Below are 23,005 nucleotides of genomic sequence, written 5' to 3' on the forward strand. Positions count from 1 at the left end.
AGTAACTATGAAAATTAAAGCTGAAACTTAAAAGGAAACTCCACATTCTGGTAGTGTGACAGACTCATGGATGCTTCTGTCAGGATTCCCTAAATTCCCAAGCTCCAGTTGTCAGGTTGTCCATCTTGGCCAGATGTTCCTTTTTAATGGGAATTTTGCTACAGCAACACTTTCTTTTCCCAGTTAGAACTAGGATCAGGAGATGTCACTGATCATGGCAGATGATAGTATGTCTACATATTATTTGAAAACTTCATCAGTCAAAGTGCTACACACTTGTGCCTTGACATTGAGATCTGGAAAGACCTCTCACAATGACTTCCCAAAAATTTCCTGGTGCAGTTCAAGATGCTTGGTTATGTCCAATAAACTATCCTTAAGTTATAAAATTTGGAATCTTGAGATCAACTTCCCTCTTTGTGTATTAGCACTTGATAATCCAAGATGACAGCATCTTGAGTCAGGCAGAAGGAAGCCAGAAGTGAGAAGGAAGCCAGAACTGGGATATTTCTAAGCTGACATGTCCAGTTTAAAAATATCCCAGTTTGGTCTGTGCCTAACGTAACGGCCTAATGACACCCTACTTATTTTTCAGAAGAAGAACAGGTAAGAAGAAAAGAAAGGAGGTTATAAAAGTGATTTTGTATTTAATCCTGTGCTTTTAAATAGAAAGGAAGATGGTAATTTTTTGGAAATGTTAATAGATATTTTTAATGTAATGCTTCAAAGATTATATTCTTTTCTGTATATAAAAAGCTGTTTCTCATTTCTATTCTACTTGAAAGTTAAGATTGATTAAAAACATGAATTCAAGTACAAAGTATATCAGGTAAGACCCTAAGGGTGAAATTAATTAGTTTAATATTAACTGTACAAATTTCATGGTTGAGTAAAATATTATTAATTAAAAACCAATTAACTTTCCTTACAAATATATGCAATATGAAAGAGTTCATCACATAAAAATAATATGTGGATGATTTAACCATGAACTCCTTCTGGCAAATGATACCTTTGTCATTTTTTTAAATCAAAGTGTGTATTGTTGAAACAAAGACATCTTGAATCAGGCTTGTAAAATGCCAGTTATCAAGACAGTAAAGGCAGATTTAACACTTGTAGGGTATTTGTTCTGTTTGGAATTGCTGTTTAGGTCACTATACAGAGAATAATACTCACCAAAGGGTTAAATTAGACATACATATTGTAGCTATATGTACTATATATCAACATTATCTATCTATCTAGATATCTATATATAGGTATATCTACATTATATATCTACATTATCTGAGAAAATAACTGAAGGTACTCAATGGCACAAGGCAAAGGCTTGCCCATCTTTCCAGCTCCCACTAAAGAGAACTCTTGTTCTTTGCAAAGTTGCAGCTTTACCTGAAGCCCTCATCCTTAAGAGTGAGTTTCACCTCACCTAACTTTGTCTTCCTGCAACCCAGCCACTCCAATCAATCAGACTCCTCAGGGCAATTGCCTGCACATGGATATCTAGTGACATTTTAGACAGGATACCTGGGAAATGCCCATTGATGAGCATGTACGACCCAGGATGTGCTCCACTGGTCACGGATGGAGCTTTTGAACTACTTAGACATGATACATAATTTTCAAAGGGCTACAAGGAAGTGAAATTAATCCCATGCTTGATTTGATTTTATTCACAGTGTACTTTTGAGGTGAAATGAAAGGGAGTATTTTGGTAATTAGATGCTGCCCAGCATCAAAGAGGACAGCATAATTTATCCACATAATTTAAGCAGCCATGATTTACCTGTATTCTGAAGGACATGTGCAATATTAAGCAAACAACTAGTCACTCACAAACAAAAACTGAGTCTGAAAAATCAGTATTAAGGCAAAGTGAAGTGAGGATATCTTACTTGGGCAGGCTTTTTTACTTTTCTTATTGTCCTCTTATTTTCAAACAGAAAATGAACACAAACCATATTATGGCTATGCAGTATCTAGTCTCATGCAACTGGTGTTAGTGTCACAGCATCAGCATTCTTTACACTAACCTGGAGGTGGTGGTGCACTTTCATTTTCAGTTTCTGAAAAATGAGGAAAGAAGGCAGATATTGAACTTCAAATACAAGCAAATATTTTTCATACATTTGGTATACATTTGTTGGCTTTGAGTTCTTTAATATTTAAATGCATTTGTAATATTTATTTTGCTTTCACGCACGCAATGTGACAATTTCAGAGTGACAAGGTCAGAGATCTAAAGCTCTTGTTCTGCAAAGAGAAGTTAGTGAAATTGTTTAGGGTGGAGATAGATAATATTCATAAAAACATAGAATCATTTAGGTTGGAAAAGATCTTTAATGTCATTGAGTCCAACCCAACACTGCCAAGCCACCACTAAACCACATCCCCAAGAACCACATCTACACATCTCTAAAATTCCTGCAGGGATGCTGAGGGCAGTTCTCTAGGCAGCCTGTTCCAGTGCTCAACAACCCTTCCAGTGATGAAAATTTTCCTAATATCCCATCTCAACCTCCCCTGGTGCAACTTGAGGCCATTTCCTCTTGTGCTATCACTTGTTATTTGGGAGAAGAGTCTGAGCTCTACCTGTCTACAGCTTCCTTTCAGGTAGTTTTAGAGAGTGATAAGGTCTCTCACTCATGTGCAAAATTAAGCAAAATTTCCACCAACTGAAATAATATCAGATATGATTTTAACTGTGAAGTGTAATGGATCCATTAATTAAGGGGAATTACACAGAGTGAATCCAGAGACCTTAATCTCATTTTCAACCACACCATTAGATCTAGAGTTCAATGTTTAGTGCAAGCACAATGTAAAAACAAAAAACCACCACAGTTTAGCTGCTCTGAGTAGGACCTGCAGTCTGTTTGGGTTTTCTTTCTTTCAATGATGATTTTTAATGTAAATCACTTCCCTTTCCAATGTGTGATACAGAAACCAGGCTTTTAATCCTATTTAAATGTTATCCTTTTGGTATTACATGTTCTCCCATCTAAAAAACATAAGAACAAATTGACTAGCTAAAATATATTTTTAAAGCAGAAAAGGAAGCTTATTTTCAACATTTAAAAACTTTAGGAGTCTAGACAGGTTGAAAACAGTAATATTTGTTGGCACTAGCATTGACTTACAGTTTAACTAATTATAAAAAGCAAAGATTTAAAGGTTTGAAAACCTGAACTGTAAGAGTAGATGTCTTTTACTAATCTTTGTCATGTTATGGACATTAACCCTTGGGACCCAACCTCAGGTCAGTTTCAGGAAAAAAATTTCAATCTCCATCACATAGAAATGCTGGGAAGGCTATTCCTTTACACAGTTCTAGATATAACTAAAACACAATTCTCATTCCTAATAAATCCATTTAATGCTTAAAAGGGAGGAATATTTTTAGTGCAAATATAATTTTAAGCTGAGTGTGTGAATTTGATGTGGTTTAGGAACTTCCAGTCACGTACACAGATTCAGCAGCAAATCCTTGTAGAGGATCCAAAGAGAATCCCTTGCTACAAGGAAAGAGCTTGTCTTGTATGTTCTGATAACAGCAGCCACCACACAGAGTGGAAGGAAGTGTATTAAAGACCAACACACAGAGTGTGAAAATAATGAAATATCTTTACATAGGTTCACAGAATTTTTTTTTTCTGGTCTAATTACTGACAAACAAATTTTGTTTTGCAGCCTAGAAAAATATGAAAAATTTTCATATGAAAACATGAAAGTTGTACCACAAAGAATGTGTCTTGGAACCTATTTGCTTTGCTACCATGATATTTCTCACTGTTTCTGCTGAGACATCGTTGTGGTATGGAAGCATGTTTCTTGCATGGAAAAGTAATAGCAGGAAATTATCGATTGTATAATTTTCCTTGTGAAATTTAATAGCTAGAAACAGGGAGTATTCTTATGAACACTGGATTAGAAAATCCTCCCTGGCTCATCAGTAAGAGTTACAAACTTATAATTAAAAACTCAACAAATATAGCACTTTCCACTCTCAGATGAAAGGCTTATGAGACTTTTGAGGGACTTGCCTTGAATTTTTCTTTTTTGAGAGATATTCTGTGGCTTCACCAACACAGTAATGCTGCTCAGCAATCACACATCTTACAAGTCCTGCATCACCCAGCACAGATGTTAGCCAAAGTCTACGGCACAGACCAGACCTGAAACATTATTATTATAGTCTAAACCTTGTCTCATGCATGCAGACTACAAGAGGAGACATTCAAAACCTGAGCACTCTCACAGGTAACCTACTCTATTGGACCCTGCTCCTAGCAGAGAGCTTGGACTAGACTATCCCCAAAGGTCCATCTCCAAAGGTCTTTTCCAGCCTCAGCTATTCTGCAATTCTGTGATGGGATGATGACTGAAGCCAGACCAAGAAGTGAGTGGTTTGTTTCCTAAACCATAATTCAAGGCTGTTCAGATTACTGCTAAGAAAACTGAGGCAAGAATGGAGCTCAGAGGAGAGACCTGAAGTATAATGTGGGAAGAAAAAAGAAAAGGGGAAAGTTCCAGGCACTGTGGGTGGCAGAGACACGGGAGAAACTTCAACATAATCTTTTGGCCATGTGCAGCCCCTTTCATGGTCATGCCTGGCTTACAGTTCCATTCCTGAGGACAGCCAGGAAAAAAACCATTAATAGCTCTGATTTGTTTCCACCTCCCCAAAGAATGATAGCCCTCCCTGGCTGACCTCTGCAACAGGCTTGTCAGCCAGGACAGGGCTCTGCACTCTCAACCAGCAGCTTATGGTTGTGCTCCTTCCCTAGGAGGCATGCTCCCTGGAGTCCCCACATGCCATTCCCCACAGCCTGTTGCCTAATATGGTGCTCTGTCCAGGCATTGTCAGGGCGCTGCTGGTGGAGAAAGTCTCCAGCACACAATCCTCAATCCCTTTGGAGAAGTGCAGTTCACTGGGTTGCAATGATGCCTCTTGAGATAAAGGGAAAAGGGGTTATTGAGGGTCCAGTTACCGCTGAATTGTCACCGTAATGTCAAGTGCACCTACTACAGAACAAATAAAGTTAACTTCTGATTCAGAGTTTCCGAAACAAAAGGTCTCTTCTTTGCAGTTCTTTATTTGAGAACCAAGAATGTTGTATTTCAGTGGGTTGTGTTGTGTTAAACACAGACCTTGGGTTAGTCATTGGCTGTGAAACTGGTAATGCACCTGGCCAGATGTAATTCTGCAACAGGGACAGGATTGAACTCAGCAGTCCTCTCTACATGGCTATTCAGAAAAGATAGTGTATTAAGTGTAGTTAGCAAATAAAATGAAAGCACAACTGTCACTTAGATAACATCTCCAGAAATGCTTTCATGCCTCAGCCATGTCATGAGATGCATTCAGGATCCAGTTTGACACAGGATATGAGCACTTAGAGCCAAGACATTTTTATTTGTAATTTATAATTATATACACACACATGCATACTTGAAAATCAGCAGGAGATGCAACTTGACCCATTACCAACAATTTTCCATCTCTTTTCCATATTTATAATGTTCAGTTTTTCAGATAAATAAGACTTAAAATCTCTTGCTGTGTATATAGATAATTAAGATTAAAGTTCCATTATATTAACTGATGTGCTAAAATTATGAAAATACTTCAGAACCATGTTAAATTGAGGCTGTCATTATTTAAAATTTCAATTCCATTTTAGGTCTGATTGCACAGGCATCTGACCTGCAACAGCCAGAAGAAGCTATGGCAGGGAACTGACATAGGGATGTCAGTTTGTGTGTGGTGGCCAGCTCTCAAGGGCTCTGGATTCCCACTTCCACGGGCTTTTCTGGCAGCACAAAACACAGAAACTCCCTGACATCACATATATTACCTTTCACACTGGAGTGCAATCATAATGAGATATTATGATGGTTCTAAAACAGTCTCCAGGTCCTGCTCTACTGCTGTGCTGAAAGCAAAGTATCCTGGAGACCTGCAGTTCAGAGCATTCAAGAACTACAACCTGTCAGCAAGCATACTAGGAATGAGGTCTGGCTGGATAAGCCTGTGCATCATTCAGCTCTGTACTCATGATCAGCTTTGTTTTGGGTAGGCTTAAGAACTTTCAGTCATTTTGGAAAATGAGTAGTGGGTGGTTTTTGGGGTTTTTTTACCTTAGGTAAGTAAAGGAAATTACCTTGAGCATTAAAGCATGGCTTACAGAAAGGCTAAAGATAGCATTTCACTGTCATTGGGCTGGAACATTCACAGGAAGGAGGAGGAAAGTCTCCTGCACTAATTTCTCCCTGCAGTTCTATACAGATCAGTTACAACCCAGCAAAGAATATCCAAGGGATTCAGGATCTCACCCAGTCTGAGCAGAGGACTTATCCCCCATTTACCTGGAAAGGAAAGCAGGACTGTTGCTGCACCATCATGGACACAGGTATGATATCTGTCTTAGCAACATATTAAAGAGACTCTCATATGTCAAACAACATGAGGATAGTCACTTAATGCTTTTTGTCACAAAGACCTGTCACTGTCAACTTGTGTCAGATTTAAGTAGGTGGATTCATCTTGTGGACCCAGCCTTGAGGGAACAGACCAATATAACTGTTACGTAGGCATTCCTAAAGTGCTGACTCTGCTAGTCAGACAAAAATAGACAAAATGCTGGTTTGGGGAGAGAGCAGGGCTCACCCCAGCCCCTGTGCAGTTGTCATGTGTGAGGACTGTCCCCTGCGCCCAGCCCCAGTAGGACATGAGAACCGTGCTTGTGGCACCAGGTTTTCTCCTGAGGTAGATGCTCCACTGAAATAGGTGTCCAGAGAAGGACTAAGGATGTGGAACAGTTGCTTGACACACCTCACATCCAGATCAGCAGCAGACAAAAGCAGTAAAGCTTTTTCCTTTCATTATATTCCCAGAAAAAAAAAAGATGTTCTGAAGAAGAGAAACAGCTCAAAATGGTTGGACAAATTTTTGTGACACTTCAGCCAAATCACAGTGGCATCAGTGATGTGGGTAAAAGCCATAGCCTCAATTTTTGGGAGACAGGAACTTACTCAACAAACTATAGAGATTATCAGAACATGTGGAGCATTTCATTGGGAAACAGTACTGTCAGCAGACTCCAGAAAACAAGCTGGAAAAGAGAGGACTTTGTTCAAAATCATTTATAATCAATAGAAGTGCATTCAATTGGACTTAAATTGAAGTAAATACAATTATTACTAATTAAAAAAAAAAAGAGAGGAATGCTTATCATTCTGCAAAATCTGAGCACAGTCATGCACGCAGGGTCTGCCTGGTGCCTCATGAGCCTGTTCTCCACTGAGAAACTGTCTGATTTGTGTGCAACTTCCACAGACAATTCCCAGTCTGAGTAGAAGCAAGAAACTACAATACCAGCTGAAACCATTACCTTATTTTATGAATGTCCATGGACATTGTTATTTTTAAAATATACCTAGAGAAACTGTTCTAAACAGACACTGGTCCTAAGTCCTGGAAGCAGATTTGTTCTAAAGGACTGAAGTAAAAAAGCTCTGGTGGCTTATAGGTGCTCAGTTGGCTGGCCAAGTGACTGTTATTGTGGCCAATAGTGTGATAGAGCCAAACTGATACATTTATAATGTATTTCTAGTTTCTGTTTCCACTTCTAGTGATGGAATGTACAAGACAAACTGATGGGTTTGACTTGTGACAGTATTTAAAGGTGAAAACAGCAACCTTCTGTTAAATACTCCCTCTTATTGTAACAAAGTGAACAAATCAACATGTTCACTGAAGATTAAGTTATTTTATAGTCCAACAGCTAAAAGTGTCACAGTCTAGTGACACATTGTTTAGGTAGAGACTGAAGAAGAAGGAAAATTAACAAAGAGTTTGCTTAAAAATTTAATTTGGCATAAGATTAAAATTCAAAAAACCCAAACAAGCCCGAGGATAATAACTAGTCCCAGCATATAAACTCACTAGAGCCGTCCCATTTCAGGACTAATCTAAATGCTCTCCATTATAAAGGATTTTATGGGCCACCAGAGCAAATCAACCTGTCACATGCTAAATGTAACAATGTTCCCTGACTTGAGGGCTGAAAAACTGAATGAACAATTGGAACAAAAATCTGGTAATAGGGAATTCTGTGGAATGGACTAGACACCAAAGAAGTAGTTTATAGATCTACATGAGGAGTGCAGTGTAATTGTTGAGTCCAGATTTTTCCTTCACAGTTCATTCATAGTTATAGAAGTGCATAAAACAATCATTGCTTATTTAGAGTGTTTTCCTTGTAGTTCCAACTTTTCTGAAATGATGCTGTTAAAACAAACCTGATTATATGTAAGCTTCCACTCATTTCTTATGCTTTCACATAGGAATTAATCTCTAAAGAACACTGTAACCATGACCTTAAACAAAAGTAATTTAATAAAATATATGTTTACATGTCTATAATCTTCTAAGTATCTTCTTTTTCAGCCTCAAAATTTCATGTGTACTGTAACAGTGATCTAGAAAGCTGTCAAGCATTGACTGTATTTAAGATGGATAGGCGAGGTTTAGTGGCTATAGTCTGGTTATCAAGTTCCCATGCATTCTTAAACTCATTTTTAGCCTACTCAGTCCACAAGGCACCAGCATGGAGTAATTGAATTCCATTCTATTTCCGTGATATCTTTCTTCTCTTACTTTATATCAAAGAAAATAACCCATAAAAGTTAGTTCCTGAGCACTTTTGTAGCTAACAGAAAAAAAATAGTATCTATGCTGGTATCTCCAACTTCACTGACTACCAGTAGACCACAATTTGAGTGCCAAATGTTGTTGAAATTTTTGACTAAACCTTTTTTCACTGAGTTTTTTTGCAATCACAGTTTTCTAATTTATTTCATCATTAAAACCATACCAAACCAAAAATCTCAATTTGTGGGGTTTTTTGACTTCCAAGACTAAAATTTTGTGATGCTATCTAGCGTGCAAAATCTTGTAGATAAAGTTCTGCTTGTTAACCACTTACAAGACAAAAGGGTTTTGCTGAAATGTGTTACAGTGTTTAACAAAGTGAACAAGTTCAGTTTACAGTCATTACTACACCTTCATGAGAAGGCTTTGTCAGCACAACTGTACTTGCAGAGCCTGAGACTATTCATGGTGACATTGATTTATCATTTATTCCACATCCTGATGTGTTAAATTTTATTTCCACATTTGGAAATACAAACATTCTATTTTGAAATGTCACTGCAAAACTTGTTATACAATGAGGTATACGCAATACTGAATGTTCCTGAAAAAAGTTCTTACTATGCATTTTCCTCCTAAAATGTGCATAGTGAAAATTGTGGAAATCCCACACAAAATCAGCTTCTTCCTACAAACGATAGAGAGCCTCAAATTTTGCTCTATTATGGCATCATCTCAGTTTCTACACTACCAACTTAATGAGAGCCTGAGATGATCCACAGCTCCTGAAATTCTGCATTCCTCACCTACCAGTTCTCAGTCACCGGAGCCATTCTTTAACGGTGCTTCACACGATTCTGACTCCAGAAAGGAGAAAACTGCTTGTGCAAATATTGCCAACAAGATGGGTGCTTATGTCTAAAGGACAGAAGCAGCACTCCTATTTTTACATTGTAAAATAAAAAACCAAACAAACAAAAAAAAAAAAAAAAAAAAAAAAAAAAATCAGTCCTGAAACCCCAGTGAGCTGGACTGGTGAAGCTCACAGGTTTACCCCTGCAGTGCCATACCTGAACGCCCTTGCTCTTCTCCGGCTGAGGAGAAGGCACAGACTCCTGGAGGGGCTGCAGCTGGGAGCTCTGCAGAGCCACTCGCCCCGTTCTCCAGCCCAGCTGGGAATATTTACTTCTCCTTTTTGTATTTAAAAAGCCGCGTTCAGGTCTGCGAAGGAAGTTCCCCCGGTACCTGGGGCCGCGCTCGGCGCAGCGCTGTCCCCGCTCCTGCCCCGCAGGGGGCGATCAGATCCCTGCCCTGGGAAAAACCATTGGGAAAAAACAGGGATCCGCCTGTCCCAGGGGACATTCAGCCCTTTAGGACCTGCAGGGACATGGGACAGCCCAGCCACAGCGAGCCAGGTGAGTTCCCATGCTCTGAGCTGCACTGAGTAAACAGAAAATGCAGAAGCTCGGCGTAGTTCGGATTTCTTTCTTTCCACTCCTACTCCAGCCGTGGGAAATTCTTCTTTTAAATAACCCAAACCTAATTAATCTTTGATATGTATGTACCAAAATCAATTAATCCACTCATCAGAATAGTCTGATCCCACTGTAAAAATATGACAATATCCAGTTTCCTATCCTTCCTTGCAATAATTCCTTAATATTTTTTCTCTAGAAGCAAATATTTTCATTTATCTCAAGACATTCCCAAAGACAAATTGAAAGCAAAAGACACCACAGTGTGATACCAGAGATAGAAGTACAGTGACTAATGCTAACACCCTTCCTGAAAGCTTCAAAAAGTAATAAAGTAGACAAGGTTATTGGATAAAAAACTTCAGAAACCACAGAACTGCTGCTTAGGAATGAAAGTAATCTATTCTTCAAATTTAACAATACACTTTTAATGGCAGTTGCACTTCTAATTATAGGATAAAAGTCAGCAATAAAGTTGAAAGATTTATTTCAAGAGATGAGTACTTAACCAGTAATGAACTTCCTTTCAGATTGCCAGATAATTTCCCAACCAGCTGAGGAAGCATTTTACCCGTTTGGAAAAATGTCTTGAGTCTTGCTCAACCCAAAACACAACACGGTTGTTTTGCTGAGCTCTCCTGAAATATTTCACTGTGAATTAAGAAAATCATTTGCAGTATTGTTTTATGGAAATCACAGTATGACCTGATGTTTTACATAATTGTAGTGAGTGCCACAAATGACTGTCTCCTGTTGTTCAGTGCACCCAGAGTAGTCCTCAGAGTCATGTGATTATGTGCAGACAGTGGGAAATCATTCCACACAGGCAGATTGACCCTTAGGGAAAATGATGACATTGGCATAAGGCCGTGGTGGCATGAATTCATGCAATCTGTCTTCTTTCAGTCAGTTACAAGGAAACATTTGAGACATGCTGATGGGTTTCATTTTCACTAAAATTCAGACTAAAACATTTCAGCAATTTAAAATGAAATCCTGCTGGTGTTCCCATTCCGTAATTTTTGATCACAGACTTTTCTTTGACGTTCAGGGCAAAACCAGACACTCACATGTTGGGATTTGCCAAGGATTTAGTCTATCAGCTTGTTATGAGCTCTTTGTCAGAGTAATATATGCTGCAACTGGGTCTAAACATTGTCACGACCGTATCCAAATACCAAATAAGAAAAACATTTGCTAAACTCTATTTGACAGTGGGTGACAGATAATCTGATACTCTGTGATCTTTTCAAGAAGGAAGAGTCTTCTCAGACTTCCTTCAGATAAGAGCACTCTCCTGTCATCTGCACTTCAGCCCTCAGCCTCCTCTCAAGAGGCAGAACCTTACAGAATGGGATTGTAACAGGAGCCCGGGCTCAGGGCTGTCAGGCGCCTACATGATTAAGGATTGTTCCAAGTCGTTAATCACTAATAATCCATTACTTGTTCCACCCTGAATTTTCTACCCAGTGCTTATTTTCAGTCATCACACTTGTGGAAAACACCTCACTCAAGATGAAAAAGAAGGTAGTAGCACCCACTTTTTAGTTTGCTAAGGGTAACTCGAACCTATAGCCTACAAAATTCAGAGGCTACTACTTTTTGTGAGTTTCAATGTCCCAGTAGATGCTAAGCAAAGTGGATTTGTAATTAAGTTTGGAAGAATTAAAAAAAAAAAAAAAAAAGCCCAAACTGGCAATACAGGAAAGCTTTGTATCAGAGTTGCAGTATTTCTGGTAGTAAACACTAAAAGAATCAGATATTGACCTAAAACTCAGAAACTTAATTCTTCATTGGGATTTTTATGTACTGACTTACAGAGTTCTCTCTTTTTGTAAGCTTGTTGGTATGTAAATATTTATTGTTGCTTAGATTCCAGAGATTCAGTATTGTACTGAGAAACCTTTAGGAGTATTTTGCACTTGTGGAAAGAAAGGACTCTTTCTGTGGGTGAAAATTTAGGAGACCTACATGAAATCATGTATGTCCCTTTGTCGGTGCTCACACATGCAATTACAAACATCCCTCAGTGTTTCTACTGTTAATGTTTTCTACCTCTCAATCTCATCCTGCATCAATGGAGATAACTGTGAGAATTATATGCCTTCACTTTAAAAAAACCTAAACACTTAGCTCTGCCTTTTGGGAATGTTTGCACACAGCAGGATGTTTGCAGACAAACTGTGAGGGTTTGCATCAGTAAATCAGTAAGTGATATGTATGAGAGAAAACTCTTACAAAGCCTGACAGCAAAATGCATTTAAGATGCTGTTGTGAATTACACTCACAGCTCATGGCAAATGGTTTCTCTCCAGCTAAAAAGCTGTTGGGTAAGAGGGAAAACTTCATTGCAAAACATGGAAATACAAAACAAGGGCAAAGAAAAAGGGGCACAGGACAGAGGTCAGATTTCCCCTTTAAAAATAGGGCTAAGGAAAGCTTAGATGAAAGATCAGTAAGGCTGGAGGGAATGCCATGGAAAAAATGTCATCAGGCATCTGACCCTCTGTGCCTTCACTGAAGTCTGCATCTGTGGGGGAGTGGCAGCCACAGTCTCCATTGGAATTACACTCTTCTTTGGGACTAAAATAAGGTTTTTGACCTAGATACTATGTTCTTATAAAAACACAAGATACCAAACATGCTACAGTTTGTGTATGTATATCTCTATCTACATGAGTATCACAGGATGAGACTCAGAAGATATTAATTATAAATTATTCCACCTGCATGGCATTTCACACGTGGTTGTTCCTAGATGTCTCAAGCCACAGATATTCTCTGCACCACCAGAGTAAGGGTTTCTGTAATTTTTACAGGAACAATGATTTAGTGGCACTGGAAATGAAGAAAACTGTTGAAAAGGCATGGACATGCAATGCTGTGCACATCGAGGTGTGCAAATGGTTTGAGATATTTCATTTCAGTCCAGAAAATAGTGAAAGGTCCCACCACACACACTCAATCAGCTCAGACTGATTAGAGCAAGTTTTTCTTCCTTTTAGTGTTGGAACTGGTTCTAGGGGACATAACTGGTGCATTTCTTTTCCACAGGGAAGATCTTGTAGCAATGAGCTATAAAAATAAACACAAAAATACCTGGAAGTTGGAATTCAACAGCTGCTCAGGAGTTGTTTTGCTGCTCTTTCTAGTCCACTAGCACACTGGAGTAGGTGAGTATCAAGGAGTAAGACCACTCCCACCAGCTAAGCCAATAAACTTTTCATTTGGGGTCTCTTGCAGTTTTAACTACATTTGTAATCAGCTAATTTTGTCATAGCTTCAGGGCTTTGAGAGAAGGAAAAATCTGGAATAGGCTTTTGGACCAGATTTGCAGGCTGGCTGAGCAAAGCATGACTCCCCTTTGAGAAAAATTAATTGTGCCATTGTGTGAGTTGCTTTTGCTCAATCACTGCCTCTTGTTCCATCCTGTCAGTTCAGTACACAAAGCAAATTTGTCTGCAGTTCATGTCTATATACACAGAGCTAAGAGTTTAACAGAAATGTGTAGGAAAAGGGAATCTTCATCTCTGTCTATGGTTGACCACAACCTCCTCTTGGCACGTATGACCAAAATTAGGGAGTTATTCTGGGCCTGCAAAGACATGATGAGTGTATTTTAATACAGATCCATCTCAGGAAGCATCATGCTACTACTGAACAATGCTTTCAATGCTTCCTAAAACCACCATTTGAGCCTACAGAGAATTAAATTAGAACAGAACTTTTCGTAATAATCACCTGATCAAAATAATTTGCTGGAGCCATCACATATAAGGACAACTGCCCTAAGAAGTAGATCACATGCTATTTTCAATTAGTAACAGGGCCAGGGAGAGCAAATTATGTAAGAACTATTTCCTAATCTTCAGGGAAGGAGAGCAGTGACTGTCTTGATCATTGCTGTAAGATACAGCAGGACTCCCTTCTTGCTGCACATTCTGTACACTTTTGGGACCATGGAGAGGGCACGTGGAGGAGCTCTAAACTCTGGAATGAGTTACCCAACCATGCTCCCACCTTCTGGCAGAAAAATCACTTGCACTTGCAATGACTTACAAGTCATCATATTTGTGACAGCCTTTCCTGAAAAAAAAAATTCTGTGGTAAACTTCACTCCATAAAGCAATTTTTTTTAGGATGGTGGATTTTTTTTTAATTTTTGAATTTTTCTGAGACTCTGTCATATTTGGCTTTCTGTTCAGCAGCCCTTCAACATTAGTCCAGGAGATCTAATGTCCTGAATTAACCTCCACCTAGCACTAAGAGAAAGCAGGGCATGCAATATCTTAGTATTATGACATCTAACATCACCATGGCTAAGTGCAGCAGAGACCACAGGTTATTTTGCCACTTTGAACTGAAAATACACATAAAGACACTTGGCCAACCAGCAGAGGGTGTTGTGGGTGTGACTGGTCTTCAGAAGAGGCTGTTCTAAGCCATGTGGGTGTAAAGCATCCCCTATCACCTTAGCCTAGGTCCCACTGACTCCTGTGAAGATGCTGATAGCAATACAAGCACAGGTAATGGATGAGGAAAGTCAGAGAGAAACCACTCCATTTGGTGTAGGCTGCATATTTCAGGGTCTGAGAGGTTTCTGAGCAGAAATTTATCTTCAGACTTCTTGAATGCAGAGTAACTTTCTGTCTCTCCAGCATCCCAGGAAGTGATGAAGGTTAACAGAAATTTTCACCAAAGCATGCTTGCTAGAATGGCTTCCTAGGACATCACATCCTGTTGGACACAGAACTGGAGTTTAACTTTAATTCACTCTCTTCTCTAAGCTGCTTCATCTTGGCTGAACATCTACTAATTCAGTAAGCGCTAGGAGCTAAGACTACACAAAAATAATTAGAGTAAATTCCAGAAATGGGAATTCTTGGAGTTTCCTAAATCTATATGTGTTTTGTTGAACACTTTGTAAAATATTCAGAAACTTTTTTGCCCATAGGTATAAATATCACTGATGCAACCAATCATTCATCTAACAGCATGAAGCTGCTGGAGGAAGTAAGAGTAAACTTGTATAAAAAGGATGAAGATGAATTACTACTGATTTGAACAGGAGTGCAGCTTTCTGTTTCCTCTCATTAAAGGAGAGCAACAATTTAATTATGAGTTGATTAAGACACTCAGCCATGAAATAAAATATATTGATGCCTTCTTATAAAAATAAAACAAGTAAAAGCATCAGATTCTTAAAAATAACAAAAGAATGGCACTAGAACCTTTTTTCATTGGTATTATTTTATTTTTATCAATGCATGAAGCAGATTATAGACTATAGAAGAGTGCACTCTTCTCTGCTCAAGGTAATCCGAGCCTAATGTATTCCCTTATTTATGGGGAAGAGCATCTGAGTATCACATGCAAATAATAATGGAATGTATCTCTCTCCTTGTCTTCTTACAAAATTACCCACTGCAGAAAACCCTTAAACCCTCCTTCAGCAAATTGAACAAATTGTAGAGTAGCCTTGAATTATTATTATGGTGCTCAGAAAAAGGGAGGCACATGAATGTGTCTATGATGTGAGCTGGGAGTCCAAGCTGCCGTTATAATCGATGGAATTAGATTTTTGTTCACTGTAGAATACCTGTTTATGGCTCAATTTGCATATACACAGGGGATCAAGGCCACTCCGATCCTGTAGGGTGGCCATCTATTTCCTAGCTGCTAGTCCATGGTGTTGCAGGCTTCCCATAGGTCCTCGGTCATATCTGCCAGCCCAAGATGGGTGTTTTGTGTATCTCAGGACATCTTATGTGGCAGTAGGGCACCTATGTTTAGGCAACTTCTGGCTGGTCAGCTGAGTAGCAGCAGACTGGGCACCTCTGACTTTAATGAGCAGCTGACACTGCTGGGGGCGGGAACACCGAGTTCACTGGCACATCCTTCCAGCTAGGTATCTGGTTCCTAACCCAGAGATCTTCTGTGACAGTGTAAAGACCATTAGGATCTTTGTAGGGTTGCAAAGTTACCAACACTTTCAATGCACTAACATGGACATTCATCTCAAGCGACTCCTCTTGTCCCTAACACTTAAAACACCGGCAACTGTTCAAAGCAAAAGAACAAAACCTCCTGGTGTCATAAAGTGAACGATGGTGGAATGATGGAAAAATGGCTTCAACTAATGATCCTCTAACTGGAGTGAAAAAGAGAAACCTTTGTTTGAAGTCTTCAGAAATAGCACTTCATTTGTGGATGAGAGCAAGTTTCTCAAACTCAAAACTGCTTGCAGTGGATCTGAGAAAACTCTAATTACAACTAAGTTAACGATCCTATTTGCTTTTCTTGTCCTTCATTTTACAGCGTTTTACATTCAGGACAAAGTCACTTGTTTTCATTCTAGAGCAGTTATTAAATTACGACCTCTAATTTATTGGAACCTCATCATTCCCATGAATGATGAGTCTAGTATTCATCCCTATCCCAAGGGAAATTTCCCCAGCTAATTTATTTTTCAAACTTGATTTGCTCTTCTCCTTTAAGGAACACTCCGGATGCCCCCTGATGAAACATGAAATACATTCCATGACTTATTTTCCAAGGACTGTTGATGTGTTAGGCAGCTACAAATGTTTTTGCAGCTGAAGTCCCCCAGGTCTCTCTGCTATTGTTTGGTTATGCAACCACCTTGTTTGGTAGTCCCCTGAAATTAATATGAAAAAACTCATTCAGTTTTTCATGGAACAGAGGAGTACTGTAGCATGGTTGGTTTTTTTGGCGCTCTCTTAAAGTGATATATTTAGGAGGTATGAGGGGAAAGAACAGGGTAGGCCTTTATTTATCTTCCCAACAGGTGCAGTATAGGGAGGCACAAAGACAGTGTTTGCTAAATTCAGTTTTGCCAAGTACAAAGCACTCTCATATTCACAGAAAGGCTGTTCCCTGCTTTCCTCCTAAACTCAATGAGCTTCTCATTTTAGTGTGACAATATTAAATATTTTATTCTTGTGCACAGATGTGCTGTTTTTCACACAGGATGGATGAGTTTTTCAACTCAAGAACAACAGCAAGTAAGCCAGATCAATCTTGCATTATCTTCCTTCAGCAGTATGGAAGTCAATGCATTGTATAAACAAAAAAACGTTACCGTAGTGCCTTCAATTTACACCATAATAAACCAAAACATAATAGCCCAAAGATAAATCATGGTGAGTTTTCAGTTAAATTAATTTGATTGAAACTTAGCAGCGATGGAGGCGGAAGGTCAAAGCATGAATCTGAGATGCTCTGGTATCTCAGAAGGAAGTGTGGGAGCCACACTTAGGAGTTAGCAATGGGAGGGCAAAGGCAGTCTAAGAACAACTCAGCTCCCAGTGTACCACACAGTCTGTGCAGGAGGAGCTACTCCATGGGGCGCAGGGCGAGAGTGCAGCCCACCCTCAGGGATCTGATTACAGCTCTGAGGTGTAAGTTTGCTTTCCATTTGTGGAGGGCTTAAAATTTATTAGCTGGAGGTGATGAAGAGAAACTTTCTAAAGAATTGAGAGGGAAAATAAGATAAGGGGTTAGGGTTTCACTCTTTCGTCATCCACCAAAACTCATTTACCTGCGATTTGAATACGGAGCTTTGCAAATGATACACAGGGGCCTGACTTTGAGTGTGGTTTGGCTCTGAGACTGAGGATGAAGGAAGTTAAAAATAATGGGAATGCATTCTACAGTCAGTGCTGCAAGGGGTCACTGATGATGGCAGAAGATGGAGGTCTGTATGCTTTTCTTTTGCATCACCATGCAGCGAGGAGAGAGCAGCTGCACTACCCAGTGTGGTGCCATATAGAATGGTTTTACAGGTCCAATCTTCTGTATGGAAAGCACCAAACAATGTTGAAAAACGTTCACATGCTGGGATCTTGAATTTTCAGGAAAAATTTCCATCAGTAGTTTTAATTTGACACAAGCCAAATCTGTATAGTGAAGCAGAATTCCCATTCAGCTTCTTTTTCACCTATGAAAAATTGTCTAACCTTGAAAATACATTGAAAATATATTAAAAGAAATCTGACTTTAATTACCTCTTAACCTTCATGCTTAGATTATTTTCTCACTGGAATGCTGCTCTACATACCTACTTATATGATTTATATGACTAAGTGACTTGTTTGACAGTGACTGTTATCTTGATACACCAGACAGTTGTATTATTTAGAATATTGTAAATATACTGCAAATATAATGATAAAAAAAAAATCTCACAATGAAAAAAATCTAATTCTGTTGAAAAGCAAATAGAAGTAAAGGCTGTTTCCACTGTTTGTCTTCATGGAGAGCAGTGTTACCATACCTCCAAAGCAGTCTGCAGTGGTATTGATGTCTGTTTGCCTCCTTTCACAAATTGCTTCATGTTTTACAGATTTTTCTTCTAACAGACAGTATATGCAAGTAGTTTTCTTCACAACATTTACATCTATGCTATTTGTAGATTGAATAAAATTTTACTGAAACTCTGTCTAAAGTAGACACACTGTTTTTAATTTTGATTCCTTGCCAAAATGTGGATGCCTCAGGCAGCATCATTCAAGCAGAGCTTGCAAACACTTAGAAAATGAAGTTGGCAGAGAGTTGATAAATGCTTTGGCTCAAACTTCGGAATGGTTGCTTAATTCATGGCTATGCATTATTTCCTAGACTGGGGAGAATAAATAAGGCAAATTTACAGAGCTGCCTACTGGGGACAGACTTGCACCTGTCTCTGTGGGATGATGCCCACAAATAGTTTGAAAAGGTTGCTCTTGAGAGACTTGGCACTTTTACAAAAGTGTGTCTAAATGCCATGGCCTGTGACAGCTTAAGAGGGCACCTAATTAATGAGCAGCTCTTATTAAGAGTATTGGTTAAGGGAAAGCGGGGAGAGGAAAGATTGACTGAGTGATTGCAATAAATTGTAGGAAGTAATTATATGAGGGAGGGTTATTTTATTAGTCACCAGGAAAGCTAAAGGCTGTTAAATTTAAATGCACTGGTTAAGGCCTTTGACAACTCAGTCACACCCCAGTCATCCACTGAGATCAGTTAATCCATGGATGTAAACTTCACCTTGCACATATATTTTGAGCCAGCTAAACCAAAACTGTCCTACAACCAGTGACCATCTACTACAAAGAAGCTACAGCTGATCTTAGATAGGATTTTACTTTTTAGGAGTACCATAAAGGCCTTAAATAATTAGTCATGGAAGCCTGTTTCTACAGTGACAAATTCCATCAGGCTGAGGCTCTCCAGCAACCTTCTCTAAGCTGAGTGGTGTGTTTAATTTGGTGATCCTATTTGTTAAGAGTGCTTTGTGAGGCTACACTGTCACCAAGTCAGGAATTTTCTCACTTTGTTAATCTAATAATCTTAGAATAGCTCAAAGAGCACTTGGCCTGAAAAAAAAGCCTGGGAGCTTGTTACAGCACTGTCTGTAAAGAATTAAGATACATACTTCACGGACTGCAGTGATAAAAACACACAAATCTGAGATTTTCTAAACATTCAAATGTTAGCCAGTGTCTGATTTCTCAACTGATTGCTTGTGTGTGCTTTTTTTAATTTGCAGGATCCATGCAAATAAGGGGTATGGGAAAATTCAAGTAGCTTGTTTCTGTTGAAAATGTCAGAACTGTGCTTAGGTGCCCATATGATGTACAAACCTTAGGCCTCTTTTTTCCCCCTCTGTTTTCTATTGTAGTCCTTCAACAAGCTCACCAAAGGCTTCTCAGAAAGTCCTTCCAGTGGTAATTTCCAGAATAAGTCAGTCCAAGGTTCACCTTTATGGATTAATTTTCTTCAACCCTTGATGCTTTGGAAATTACCATGAGAACAGGCCTTTGATGGTCATGTGAGGTTCTGAATTTTTACTGGTAGAGCTGGTACGAGTAGAGCTTGTATGAGTAGCAGTATTGTACTATCATTGGTACCAAATTCTCCTGACACTAACACAGTAGGTACTCACAATACAAGTACTTGTCAACAGCTCAGGGGAGTTCTTGATCAACAAAAAAATCTTTAGGAAGTAGCTGATCCCTGCAGTACAATAATAAAAACCTGTTACTCCTCTGACCTCCTGGCTGCAAAGAAACTGGGTGCAATAAGGAACAACCAGCGTACAACCCAATCCTAGCATTTCTCCAGAGCTCAGTACTCCTTGTGAATTCTATTTAGGCAGAATGCTTTGATAATTTTTAGGTCGTGAATATTGACTCATTAAAAATCACATTTGTTCCACTGTCAACATAATGTTGTTCAGAGCTGCTAAACTTATTTTGTAACACAAACATGGAGCTGCATTAGTAATCACTGCACTGATCACATCTCTGAAACAATCTAATTTTAAACAGAATAGGAAACATGAGCCTCCAAATGAATTTTCTTCAAAGCACGTATCTTTTGAAAATGCATAAATATTTTAGGGTTGCGTGTTTTTTTGAGTTGACAGGCACAGAATGCATTCTGATTAAAATGTATAATACCCAGTCAAATAACAGATCAAATAAAAAGGACACTTAATACATGTGTAAATAATTTGAATTACAAATAAGACACTCTAGAAGGGGCTTGGCTCTAGGTTTGATATGGAGGATTAGGCTCTTGTATTAATACGTGCACTTGGTGTAGCTATTTTCAGAAGGATATTTCATCTATCATTGTCCTCGAGCACTGAGGAGGGCCAGTAAGTAAAGTGATCATTTTGGTCTGTCAATACTGCTTGCTTAAGACTCAGTTGTGCAAAAAGTTTCGTTTTCATGTGTCCCCAGCTGAAGAAGGTGCCAAAAATGAGTAATTTTCCTGACAGTTACTCTGCTCTTGCCTTCCACAAAGCCAGGAAATATTTCAAATAAATCTTGTAAAATGTTCATAAACTTGTTAAAAGCCAATGCTACTACTACATCAGTGTTAACTAAAACAAACCTATTCAAGCTACACACATTAGCCAAGAAGATCTTTCAAGACTGATGGGAAATAAATGCTATATATAATGACTTCTATACTTTCCATACCTTAAATATTACCTTAAAGATTAAATTCAGTCTTGCAATTGGGAATGCATTAGGGAAGCTGTGTGTATAGCTTTCATTTACCAATACTTGAAAAGCACATACAGTCTGCATATTAAAGCTTTGCAAGAGATCTTTATATTGTCAATGTCAAAAAATAATCACCAAAAATTCTTACCAAAGCATACAGATTTGAAAGAAAACCACAAGAAGATCTATAGAAATCATGTAAATAGAAGAAGCTTATTTAACTTAAATTTTCAAAATGATGGAAAAATCAATACTAGCTTTTAAATAAATTATTAAATAATAGACCCTTAATATTTTTCACCTTTTTCCTCAGTCCCCAATGGACAATTCAGTCTCTCAGTAGCAGACTATGTATCAGTTTATTTGCTATGAATTTAATAGTAACACAGAAGGGGCCAATATTACTGACTGTAACTATCCTTCTGAAACACAAAATAACAATTTCTGTAATGTGGCAAAATGCATTATTCCAACTTGAGCTGTACAGAATTACTTACTACATTCTTCACTTATGCATTTTGATGTACAGAATATATTTTCATCAGAACCATAAAATTGTTTCATAAGCACATCCTTCCCATTCAACAAATATTAGAAAACTGAATGAAAAACATATCAGTGTCCTGACTCTTTAAATCTTAAGAAATGTTTTTTCCCTCTTTTCCAGAGTTTAGATAGCTTAGAAGAGAGAAACCACAAATTGCACTACAGAAATCCTGTAGTCTTTAAAAAATGTACAGCATTTGCCCAATCAAGTAGCTCCTCAGTATCCATTCAAAGTCATAGTTTATTGTCTAAAACAGTTTGTGCTATAGCCCTGCCTGAAAGTCGTTTCTTAGTCTAAAAAGATCAGTGATCTCTAAAGATTTAGTGATGTTACATGGTTATTGTTCTTAGTATCATCTGTGGCTGATATCTGCAAGGTTGTCCAAAAGGTGTTTCGTGTGTGCGCATACTCATAATTCCTGTAATTAAGAAATGCTCAGGAAATGTTCTGTCATGCTTACCATCTTTCTTGGTGGGTTCTGGCATTGCTACAAGGATTCTTTATTCCCAGAGAGTTTCAGCCTTTCAGATGCAGCAAGTAGTAGCCCCAAGTCCAGCGGAGAGTGTGTGAGATCAGTGTGACAAGCAGAGGGTAAGAAGAATTCCTCTGCTTTATATACTGCGGCTGAAATATCAATCAAAATAGCACCTCCTCTCTTTTCAATGCAAACACTTTGAAAATTGACAGTTATGGGAAACCCTTCACATCTGTTGTCTGCAGCTTCTGCTCCCTTGGCTTTTGGAAGGAATCTCTGCTGCATTGCATGGGGCTGATGAGAACATCTATAACTTTCTAAATTCAGCCGCACAGCTTGCTCTCTGCGTCCCTCTCTGTAACTTGCAGACACGTATGCACACGCAGACAGAGGCTGAAAAAGTGACTGCCATGCTATTAAAGAGCCCCTCCTGCCTGCAAAACCTGTAAGAAATGCCTGTATACATTTATGCCTCTTCCCACAACATAAAAGTGACAAGTAGGCACAAGCAGCGTGCCTGCAGTGTAGCATCATTTTTTCCTTCAAGAGAACATGGTGTGCAAAGACAGAGTGAGAAGTAGAGCGTTTCTCAGTATTAACGAAAAGCATTATTGTACTCCTGTTTTTAGCAGTGAAGATACTCTGTATTTCCCTTCTGTTTACATACGGTACACTTTCTAGGGTCCTTTCCCTGTAGCCACTCTCATTTTGGCATTGGTAGAGACTATAATGTTCCTTTCAGCATAAATAATTCATTAACTGGGGAGATTGCTGCTGAGAGTTGAGATATTCTCTTCTCCACTCATCCAGGAGATCCAACACTGCTTGCCT

General features: G+C 38.7%; 1 protein-coding gene across 1 annotated transcript in view; it reads right to left on the bottom strand.

Moving 5' to 3' along the window:
• The window catches only part of MYBPC1 (myosin binding protein C1), a 69,030-nt gene extending 46,793 nt beyond the window's left edge, over positions 1–22,237 (bottom strand). The window contains exons 1-2 of the mRNA XM_053942481.1: positions 22,160–22,237; positions 2,037–2,069 (exon numbers count right to left, since the gene is read on the bottom strand). Coding sequence (XP_053798456.1) covers positions 2,037–2,069; positions 22,160–22,184 — 58 coding nt within the window. The 5' untranslated portion in view covers positions 22,185–22,237. The remainder of the gene's footprint in view (positions 1–2,036; positions 2,070–22,159) is intronic.
• Positions 22,238–23,005: the final 768 nt, after the last annotated feature.

The sequence above is a fragment of the Vidua chalybeata genome, chromosome 5, assembly GCF_026979565.1.
Source record: "Vidua chalybeata isolate OUT-0048 chromosome 5, bVidCha1 merged haplotype, whole genome shotgun sequence".
Taxonomy (NCBI): Eukaryota; Metazoa; Chordata; class Aves; order Passeriformes; family Viduidae; genus Vidua; species Vidua chalybeata.